General features: G+C 37.9%; 1 protein-coding gene across 3 annotated transcripts; it reads right to left on the bottom strand.

The window, feature by feature from the left end:
- Positions 1 to 1986: 1986 nt before the first annotated feature.
- LOC122087735 (zinc finger protein GIS2-like) lies at positions 1987 to 7916 on the bottom strand. Of its 3 annotated transcripts, none has more exons than XM_042656963.1 (4): positions 6967 to 7916; positions 6014 to 6299; positions 3443 to 3535; positions 1987 to 2807 (listed from the first exon to the last, which is right to left on the bottom strand). In XM_042656963.1, the coding sequence occupies exons 2-4, from the start codon at positions 6118 to 6120 to the stop codon at positions 2288 to 2290; spliced, it is 720 nt and encodes a 239-aa protein (XP_042512897.1). In that variant the 5' UTR covers positions 6121 to 6299; positions 6967 to 7916; the 3' UTR covers positions 1987 to 2287. The 3 variants fall into 3 exon arrangements, with proteins under 3 accessions (XP_042512897.1, XP_042512898.1, XP_042512896.1); XM_042656964.1 differs by having other exon boundaries at positions 6014 to 6258; XM_042656962.1 differs by having other exon boundaries at positions 6014 to 6230; positions 6967 to 7915.
- Positions 7917 to 12006: the final 4090 nt, after the last annotated feature.

Here is a 12006-nt window from a genome sequence, read left to right as displayed (position 1 = left end):
CGAGGTACCTTGTGTTTCATAGATGTTATATTTGAGGTACCTTCTCTTTTCCTATTCCCAATTTTGCTTATTTCCCACATCCCTTTCTCTTTCTCTCTCATGGAGGGGAATTAAAGTAGCCTGAATCATCCATCAAAAAAAAAAAAAAAGCAGCCTGAACTCTTACCACCACCGATAACAGAACCACCACCATCACCCTTTTCTCTTTATCTCTATTGGAGGGGGAACTAAGGCAGCCTGAACTCTTACTCCTACCAGTAACAGAACCACCACAATAATCAGCAACACCACCACCACTGCCACCAACTCCACCGCCCCAACTGGTATATTTTCTAGTGCCTACCACCACGTCACTTCACCAATCCAATATTCCTCCAACTTTTCAAGGGGTTCCTCTGGTCTTCCCTCCAAATACCATCATTGGCAACGCCCCCATCGCAACCTTTGCACCACCAGAGGCCATAAAGAGGAAGAGGGGAATGCCTGTGGTACTACCAAAGCTATTGGTGGACAAAGAGAGAGAAGGACAAGACGAAGAGATGCACAGTGTTGCAGCCAACTCCATGGGAAGAGGAAGTGGTAGAATGGGTTTAATTTAACTGGACCAAAAGACTTAGGAAAGCAATAAATATACTAATAATTTTGTGATTAGATGTCTTCAAAAGGCATTGATCCTCTGACTAAGTCCATAAAGCACCATCCAAACGGAGAACAACTAAGGATTTAGATACAAAGTTGAGTGAAATTCTATAACAATGAGAGGTAATGAATGGTTCTATGTAAGGTTTCTTTTTTAGATTCGAAAATTTCAATTCCCTAGCAACCAAATGAGAGTCCGAGTCCTTGAACGAAAACCTGATCTTGGATTCTTGAACGTTTTCTTGATTGACACATGTATTCCACTAAAAATCACTACTAGAACTACCTCCACTCTTGTTGCCTCCTTTTGTCTCTCTCTTCCGATCTCTTTAGACTTAGATGCTATTTTATATGATTTTTTTCTATTATTATTTAAATTATTTTTTATTTTAATTAACTGATTCAAACAATATTAATACAAAACTCTCTCTCTCTCTCTCTCTCTCTCTCTCTCTCTCTCTCTCTCTCTCTCTCTTACAATTATCCAATGACGATCTGATACAACACCAATATTGATCTGATACGATATTAATATGATCCAATCTAATATCGATCAATGTATCAAAGACGACAATTTTAAGATCGAAATTGTACTGTGACCAATATTAATATGTATCAACACATTTTAAAAAGTATTAAAAGACTCGATATCATCTCCAACCAAATTGACATATCATCAATGCATCATATCTCTAAATCTCCATCATGTTGGCATAAAGTATTTTAGATTTATACTAAAACACTGTAGGGACTTGTGAACCCTCGAATGGTGGGTGAACCGTCCTTTATGGATGAGTAAAACTTTCTTCTATTAATAGTTTACCAATATTTTATTATTTTTAAATTTTGATTAATATCCAATTAGTATATGCCAAGAGGCCCGAGATCAATATCTAAAGCTATTGCAAGATACAAAAAATAAATATAAAATTATAATTAAAATGAAAAATTAAAAAAAGTAAAAAAATAATATACCATGAGGAGAGAGAGAGAGGGAATGTGTCTGGTTTTGTGAGTGGAAAGAGATAATGGGGAGAGAAGATAGGAAGGGATGGGTAGTTGGTAAAAAATTATGAGAGATAATTAGATCACATACATCCACCTTTTAGCTGTCCGAGAGTCCAAGATCAAGTTCTCGTACAAGGACCTAATCCTACTCACCAAATGGAACCTACATAAACCTAAGATTTCACTTCCCTTGCAATGAAATGAAGCCTAAAGGTTTATGTAGTACTTTACACAGACCAGGCGTCCATCGATCACCCAAGAAGACAGACTTGCTCTGCTTATATCCATTAACGCGCCAGACCCAAATCTCAAGAACTATTGGTACGTTAACAATTAAGGTTGTGCATCACGAAAATTCATGTTAATAAATGTAAAAAAATGGTTCAAAATAAAAAGTAACAAATTTAAAGCCTGTTACCACTAACAGTAGAACATCGAGACTCCAGAGTGGAACTTAATACCCATGGGACTATAAAATATTAGAAAAAAACCGAGTTAAGAAACGATGGTAGAAGAGAATGAAAAAAGAAAAATTAAGACAACCCTCTCCTTCAAAATCTATCTACTTAGAATGAGAATAATAAGATTAAAAAAACCATCTGTAAACAATTCCACTAACCAGATGCGCTTCAATCCCATGTCAGTACCTCCGGAATCCATGGTCAAGCATCCGTACCGAAGGGCATTCAAATGCATGATGGCCCCTACCACCACAGTTGTTGCAGATGACTATCGCTACACAGTCACGGCTAATGTGTCCTGGCTGGCCACAGTTGCGACAGATGATGTCACGGAAGGGGTCACTGACTATCTCTGATGCAAGACCTGACTTGGGGCATTGACGGGCTAAATGACCAGACACATTGCAAACATTGCAGACAGGCTCATTTGGGCACTCCCGGGCCAGATGACCAGTCTTGCGACAGTTGTTGCATGCCTTCTCATTGGTGCAGTCAACAGCGATGTGGCCGGGCTTGTAACAGTTGTTGCAAAGCCTTAGGTCATATGGTGGTAGGCCTGAACCTGAGCATCCACGGGCTAGGTGTCCCACTTTCCCACAAACATGGCAAATAGGCTCATTGTTGCATTCACTTGCAAGATGCCCTGGTTCCTTGCAGTTCCAGCATATAGTTTTTGCAGTACACTCTGCGGCAATGTGACTGACAAAAGAGAAATCAAACACATCATGGGTTACCTTTTTTCCGCATATTATACAGAGTAAAGCTGCATTCTACGTGCATCGAAAAAACAGAGTTGGGCATGGCAAACTGATTGGTAGGCCGCAAAAGTTAGTCATTCAATTTGAACACAAAATATAAGTTCTTTCAGCAGTCAGGATCATACACCAGTGGCTTATAGCAATTCAACAAGGGTCGTAACCGATATTCCAAGTCAATGCAATATAAGCGAAACCAATGGATTTTCAAAAGTGGAAATCGGATAAGTCAAGGGCATGCATTTTTCAGTCTACGACAAACACAAGTTGAAAAACTTCTATAGTACGATATATGGGATAAGCCAAGGATTTCACTCTGTTTAGAGAGCATAAAATAGGGTTTCACTATATATATGATAATGTGCCCCATGTTAATGTATGTGTTATTACTGAAAAATGGCAGATTGTGAAAAACTCATTCTTTGCATATGGAACAATTACGGGCTCATGTAGCAATTTCCAGGAAAGAGAAATGAATAAGAATCATGAAAAGCATCTACTTCACTACTAGGTAGGCAATGAAGGTAGATGATCAAACATAAAAGCATAAAGGAAACCAGTTGAAGGAATTCAACTTACCCAGGAAGTCCACAGTTGTTACAAACAGCTACATTTGGACAGTCTCTGGCATAATGTCCAGGTCGTTTGCAGTTCTTGCACAGATAATCGTGCCTGGAAAATCAACAACATAATTTCCTCAAAATTATCCTAATTCAAAAATAATAGTTTTTCTGAAGGAATTTGGTCTTTCCTAAAAGGAAATAACCAAAATTACAATTTAAGTTTAAAAGGATTCACAAATCACACTAGCCAAAGCAAAAGATTAACTAACAAGTCATCCACATTCACCAAGGACCTATTTATTAAGATTGGAGAAAGAATACCATGTCTCACATTACAAGCCAAAAATTAAGGACTACTGTACTTATCTGGTTGATAAACCTAGTGAAATTCACTAATGCTTATTTAGTGCCAACTCAGTAAACACCGAGGATAACAGAAAAGTTGCTCGCTTTGGTTCTCTACAGGTATATAGGAATTTCACCCCCCCCCCTCTTCCCCTTGGGGGTTGAGACAGCTGATGGTTTAGTTTTCTGCACATTTTGGGGCCAACATATTTAAGTGCTTTGTAAAAAGTACAGAGAGAAGTGTAGATGTTGAAAGTTTGAAATCATTAAAAAATTAAATCTTTTCTCTTGCAGATAAAAAAGGAAGTTCATTATTATTTTATTATGCAAGTATACACCAAGATCCATTACCTTAACTAACACACAAGGCCCATATTTGTCCGCATGCATGTTACATTAAATCCCTTAATAATAAGCAGCTTACATGAACCTTGAAGTGTCCAGCCTGACATGAGCATTTAAATCTCATTAGTGGCTTGCGTGGTTGCCCATATCGTGGGTTATATTTAGACTTTCTTTTATTTATTTTGTAAGTTGTTTTGTTTACTTTAAAGAATAATCCCTTAGCTAATAAAGTCTCCTACTTGTATTGTGTTTCCTACTTCTTACTGGCTATGAATTCTCCATCTTTTTATATGTAATCTGTGTTGTGGCCTTGTGGGATTCAGTAAAGGGAGAGAGGTCCAAAGATCATTGGGATTCTGGTAAAGGAATCAAAACCAAACCAAAATCTTTACCAAAACTAGAACCGGTGAACCGTTTAATAAATGGCTTGGTTTTGGTTTAAAAAATCAGGCCATCTATTTAAAGGGTTTGGTACAATTTTTACCATTTAAAAACAATTTTATAAGTGAGTGTATATAATAATATAATAAAAGAGAGATTGTATCATGAATATAATATGAGGAAGAATCCCTAGCCAATAAGAAGTAGAAAACTTAATTGGCCAAGGAATTCTTTAAATTAAACAAAACGACTTAAAAAAAAGGACGACTAAATGTAGCCCACGATATGGGCAACCAAGCAGGCCACCAACGGAATTTAAATGCCTATGTTGGGTTGGACACTTAACAGCCCATATCCTATAAGCTGCTTACAACTAAGGCCAGTTTGGTTTCTTCTTTCTTCGTGAGTAAGTTACAAGCTCCCCTACATCCCGCAGAGTAAAATGGAATAGTATAATTAAATCAAACACATAAATGTTGAGGTAAAAATTAATCAGCATTGATATTTGTACTCCAAATGTAGCACATATAATCAAAAAATGCAAACTAATGTGCAATTAAGGACATTTTCAATAGAGATCCAAAGAAGGATGAAAGACTCATCCATCAGCTCCGCATCTCTTCCTTTCTTTACCAAACATGTAATGGCAGCTACCAATCAATAGTCATATCCAAGGAAGACACCTGACTATGTCTAATCCACTAAAATTTTTTACTCACCGAAGAACAAAATTGCGCCAGGGGCACAAAGAAAACCATAAGGCGATACACCATCATTCATGAAATTATTGAACTGTGGTCACTTTGAAGAGAAATTATTATTTCATGCTAAAGTGAATTACCACAAACTCTTGATAGAAGAGAAAGATAAACACCTCATTCCTTTTTATACCACAGCAATCATGAGTTGAAAAAGATAGAGATGTGGAGTCCATATGCAGCTCTTAGAGCCATGGCTAAGACGGAGGCTATTGGCAAACAATTAACACATTTCAAGAAAGGTCAGATAGTGATCCATCCCCCAACTTGCTTGCTCTTATCTTTCTATTCCAACATGAAATGGCACCTACCATTTGGAAGTTAAATCTTTGGCAGAACCTGAATCTGTTCGGACCTTTCTGCCACCATTCACCAGGGGAAAAACTAACTAAACCCAAGTTCAACCACTAGAATCCCTCAGAATGAAACTCCAAATCCATCTAGAAGGGCATCTCAATAATATAATCCTCATTAAACAGGAACGACAGAACTATACATGATGGTTTAAAAAAACCAATTGTGCATTTGTCCAATATATGTGCAACATGAATAAAAGAAAATTCAACTAATTACTGGAAGCATTTAGAAAGTAGGAAAAACTGAAAACGGGAAGCAGCAACAGTTACAAGCAATGAAATTTTCTATCTAAAATTGCATCTAAAGCAAGAGTGGCATCCTAATTACAAATGCGCAAGCAATCACAAGACAACAATAGTAAGATTGAAAGCTTCCAAGAGAAAAGTAAAACAAAGGTGTACCTGTAGCTATGGCGATCCCTTCGATATGGAGCATCCCGATAAGATGAGCGCTCAGTACTGCGGAATCGCCTTGCTCTTGGAGGACTGCTGCTGTTTTCTGGACTCATATTGAAAACTTCTCTCAATCAAATCTCTGGTAAATATAAGAGCTCTATTTCAAAAGTACAACTCCAGAGTCCAGAATCACCAATACAAAACAACCAACAGCCGCTCTTCCCTGTTCAAACCAGAATAAACAAAGCCACCTAGCCCATCTCAATTTGAACCAATCACAATTCGCAAAACCCTAAACCATCAGTTAGTGTTATTCAACATAAAACTTACATCTCAAACGAACACAAAATAGCAGTGAATGAGAGAGAGGGGAGGATATGGGAAACATTGCCCATAAAAATCCATGCCTAATCTTGCTTTCCATTATTATCACGAAATCCTAAATAATCACCTTCACAACACCATAATAAAAACATTCATTTCAATTACGCATGGAACGGAAAGAAAGAAAAAGAACCCATCACTAAACAATCACATCCTAATATTCTACAAACCGAATATCAGTAACCCAGTCCAATCCCGAACATAGCATTCAGCTTTATCACAACCAACGAGATGCAATTTGTAAAGTTCCAGGATAAATGTCAAAATAATTTGTTCTCAGCAAAAACTAAACTCCAAAATCACCGTGTCCTTGAAAACCCTAAAACCCTTTGGAAGAAAAAAAAAAATAGTATGCATAACCAGAGATAGAAAATGAGTTTCAGAGATATTTACATTTCACTCAATAAGGATCAACAACCCTAACACCGTGTATTCAAGGCCAGATCAACTCAATCCAAAACCCTAAAGCCGTTCAACGACTATGAATCGATAGATTGAAAATTCGAAAAACGAAACCAATCCAATCTCTGTATTAGTAAAAGAAAAAAAAATTGTAGATGAATCTAAGAACTGACCTTGAAACCTTGTAATTAATCACTGGTTCCGCTAAGACAATGGCCGGGAACCTCTACCCTTCCCGCCGTAATTGCACTAGGAAGGAACAACTGCGTAAAAAGCCCTAGAACACGACCGTTTCAAATTAAAGGATAAGTTAAATTTTTCCTTATTCCAATTTCCCATGTATGAGTCAACCGAAAATATGAAGGAATTTTTTTAGGACCGTTATACTAAAACAGTATAACCCACTGCTGCACGATATTTTCATCCTTCTCAGGGATTCAGGACTAATTAAGAAGTGAATATTTTCTGCAGTGAGGAATCGGGCTTGTCTGTAGCACAGGGTTATGCTACATGATCTATAGCACAACAGTGAAACTTGACACGTGTAATTTTTTTAATCAAATGGCTTAAATTGTTGAGCACGTAGAGAATGCAATGAACATGCGATACATCTGATTATCAAACCAAATGGAATCGTTTTCACCATATATCACTGCGACACTGCCGATGATCTCTCCCTCACAACCAAGGGAGAATGAACGAGTCAGAGAATGAGTGATGCACAAGATTTAAATCCTCTCTCTGAGGCTTGGTCTGAGAGAATGGACGAGTCAATGGCGATCGCTACTACTTTCAATCTGTCGACACGCTTATTGGCTTCGCCAAGTCCAATCACCACCATTCATCATCTGCTTCTCCTTCCTCTCTTGGCCGCATTGATGCTTCCAAAACCTCAATCTCCGGCTCCTCGCTAAAATGATAGGTGAAGTAGAGGGAGAATCCCATGATCGTGTTCTTTTCTGACAGAGGCGGTAGCAGTGGTGGAAATGGTGGAAAATATAGTGGTGGTGATGAAGGAGGGGAAGCCGACAATAAGAAAAAGGGGGAGGCGATTATGGTGCTTGTGCAGGTAGGGAGGTCTTTGGATAGTATACCTTCGAATCTAGCTTTGGAGATTGAGAATCGGCGGATTCCTAGATCGATTGTACACCGTGAGGGAAAGGTCACCGGCAATGATAAATGGTGAAAGCGATCCCGTTTGGTTTAATAATCAGATGTATCGCAAGTCCATCGAACTCTCTACATTCTCAACAATTCAGCCATTTGATTAAAAAAATTACACGTGTCAAGTTATAGGGTTGTGCTATCGTATAGCACAACCCTGTGCTACAGACGAGCCCGATCCTTGCAATGAGTGCAGTGATGCAGTGAGCATCGGATGACTGAGAGTATTTGGGAACTCGCTAAGGCCTTAAGGGTCTAAAGTGAGCATGGTTTTATTTAGGATTGTCAACAAATTCCGAACTCATCTCAACCTGTCTTGAGCTCAAATAGGGCTTGGATTGAGATTTCAACCCATAGGGCAGGCTAGGGTTGAGAATTTCAGGCCTCATGTCAAGTTAAGCTGGGTTGAGCCTATATGAAAACTTTGTTCTTTAGACTCTGAAATCCATCAGGATATAAAAACCAAGGGCCTGTTTGATTTTGTTTTTAGAAATGGTTTTTCCATTTTTCTGTGCTCAGAAATAGAAAAACACCTCAAAAACCGTTTGATTTTTCTGTTTCGTTTCATTTGTTTTTGGAAAAAGAAATAGAAATTTATGCATATTTTCTGTCTCTGGAAACAAAAATGGAGAAGCAAGTTAGACTTGTTTTTCTGTTTCTAGAAACAAGTGGGAGTGACAAAAATTGTGAAAAACCCGATACTTCACTCGACTTACCCAGACCCCCAATCCACTGTTGAAACTTCTCGCTATCCAAATGCGGCAATTCTAACATGGTTGTACGAAGCTCATAGTTTCGGATTGTCTTCATCCTTCTGAAGCTCATCTCCATGAAGCATACATGCAACTCTAACGTCATGCCTTCACTCGTGAGTTGCATTCCTATAATGTCATACCTTCACTCATGTCTTGAACTCGACTATACTGTTGAAATCATTTCAGGAAACAGAAAAATCAAACACCTTTTTGCATTTTCAAAAATCATTTCTTAGCACAGGAACGACAAAAACCGTTTCTGTTGTTTCTAGACACATAAACAAGAGAAACAAAATCAAATGGACCCAAACAACCAATAGTACTAAGCTGGGCTGGATTGGGTTAAGCCAGGCCCAATCAGGGTCCATCAAGGCTGGGTTGGGTTTGATTAAATCTGACAAGGTTAGGCCTGGGTTGAGATATCACAACCTGACCTAAGGCGAGGTAAGGCATGGGTTGAGTTAAGAGACCTTAGAGTTGGACTTTGTTTTCAAAAACCTAACCCAACTCAGCCCATTGACACCCCTAGTTTTAGCCTTTTACGTATTGGTATTGGATCAAACTGTACTGATCTGTATCGATATCGACTATGATTGACGTTGATATGATCCGGAAATTAAAATACAAGCAATTTCTTGGTCGATCTTAAATGATATTGACCGATATTAATAATGTCGGCTCGGCTGATATGTATTACTGTCGTATCGATTGTTTTCTTGACGGATACCATATCCAATATCCTGAACTTTAAACCATGGGTGTGATTCGTGTGAACAACAAACCAAAGTCGAAACGAACAGTTCAAATCAGATAAAGAAACCATTTGTTAATTGGTTCAGTTTCTGTTTAAGAAGTTAAACTGTTTATTTTATGGTTTCAAGAAGCAAAACCATTTAAACTGTTGGTTTTGAACTTATTAGAGCCACTACATTGTCGGACAAATTATAGATATTAAATCGATTAAAGATTGATTAATCCTAGCATTTTACATATATTCTCTAGTATTTTGTAATGGATTTACACCTTATAAATTATTTTAAGGGAAAAACAATGTTACCTGATCGCATGGTGCAAAGGCCATTGAAGGGCCACACATGGGCATTAACAAAGGATGGTGGGTATTTCACAAGGATTGTTGGCATTGTCATTTCACCTCCTTTGTGTCTAAGCGCAAGGACCATGCAACTAGGTGGCGTTCTTTTTCCCTTATTGGGCTTCAACAATAGGTTTGCTCTTTATTAGATGCAGAACTCTTAACACAAACCAGCGAACAAAATCGAAATTAAAACCAGTAAATATTATTAACCATAACCCAGAAGGAAGGTTGCTTCAACAAACAATTCCTACCAAATGTGCTAGGCAGTTGTTGACATTTTTTAATTGATTTTGATTTGAAATATTAAAACCGTTTAATAAACTATTTGATTTTAAATTTTACCATTCAAACACTGAATCGAATTGAAAGTCAACTAATTAACCGGAACTGAATTAATTAACACTAATAAGAGTAATAATATTATCAAAGGGGTAGAGGATTTTATGACCTGGCGACATGGAGAACACACCAATCAATAGCCGGTTATGGTTCGTTAATGAGAGAAACTTGGATGAGAAAGATAGAGAGAGGAGGACGTTTGTTTGAAAGATAAAAAAGTGGGAAATTTTTTAGGGTGGATCCTAGGGGTGAAATTGGGTAGGATTGGGCCAGATTTCTTAAAACCCTAATCCAACTTTATTGGGTTCCCAAATAGGCTCATTGGGCCAAGTTGATCTTGACTGGTCCTATAATTTTTTTTTTTTTCGTATAAAGAGATACAAATGTTAAGCCTATACTAACCAAAAGGGAAATGGGGAGATGTTAAGACTCTAGCCAACCCTTGTCCACTCCTAATCCATAAATTTATAATAAATAAAGTTGTCAATTTGGTTATAAGATAGCCTTTTTAATCATCTGATATCACCACATCTCCCAGAAACTGGATAGACCAAATTTTGGCTCAATTCTTCATGATTGTTACTTTATCTTAAATTCATATCAATATATGACAAGAGACACAAAGACAACCCATGTTAAGAAAATGGGGGAAATAATTTGACCATTTGGCGGTCTTAGATTAATAGGTAAAAGTATGTAACTTGTGTCACATATGATATTGGCCTAGGGGAAAGGAAACATTGTTATAATAGATCAGGGTTAAAAAATCGGGCCGGGTTGGGCCTAGGTCTCAACCCTGACCCAACCCAATTGTGGTCAAGGTTGAGTCAAGTTGAGCCAGGTTGACCCTCATACCCAGGCTAAACAGGGTTTGAACTCAGGCCGGATTCGGGCCGTCAAGCACAAACCTACACCCCTAGTGGATTCCACATGTAGTGGGTTGGGTTGACAATGAAATGGGAGGAGAGAGAGAAACACAAAATAAATTTTTACATGAATAATGGTGGTAAGACTTTGAAAGTAAGTTAGAGAAAAAAAATGGATTGCCACATCACCGGACAATAATAAATGCATTTAATTAAATTGTGCTAACTTTCTCATCCTAGTTAACCACACATTCATATTTATGATTATTTTCAAAAAAAATAAGTATAAATTTCCTACCCCTTAATAAAGAAAAATAAAAAAGTATATATGAACCATTGGGTACTCTTTTCGGTGACCCGAGAGTCCACGTCCTTTGCAGTGAGTGATGAGGTGCAATGAGCATCGAATATCTGAGAACCTCTAGGCACACACCCCAAGGGGCTCCTAGTAACCCGATGCTCACTACACCAATGCAATAGCTACAAACGATTTTCACACTTGGCCTGATATGACAGACATATCAGTATTAATATTGCCAACAACTAATATCATTGCCGATACCAAGAAATAAATCCTTGGCTACCTTGAAAGCCAAGTTTCAAAGGCGCTGAAGATCCAATTTTCCAAAGCTTTTTATCCATGGCTGATAAAGTCACATTTGTAATTGGGATTTGGGAAATGGTTTCCCATGATACCAATGTAGATAAAATCTCTCATACCACATCAATGACAATGTCAAGAATGATAAAATCCACACAAAACCTGCATGGTCAAGATAGGAGAGAGGAGAGAGCAGACCATACCATTCGCGCTTCACAAGTCCAATTTTACACCCATTTATTCACCGGTTATGGATTTGCATCTGCATCTATCATTGGTGATTATTGATCTCAATTTCTACTTGGCCACAAATGAAGGCCACGAGAGACTGACAAAATGTGGTTAATCCAAGGGCCACATTACCCTTTTGAAATAATAATCGGAAAAAAATA

Source organism: Macadamia integrifolia, chromosome 8 (genome assembly GCF_013358625.1).
Source record: "Macadamia integrifolia cultivar HAES 741 chromosome 8, SCU_Mint_v3, whole genome shotgun sequence".
NCBI lineage: Eukaryota > Viridiplantae > Streptophyta > Magnoliopsida > Proteales > Proteaceae > Macadamia > Macadamia integrifolia.
Note: the sequence above shows the minus strand (reverse complement) of the source record. Positions and strands in the feature narration are given on the sequence as shown.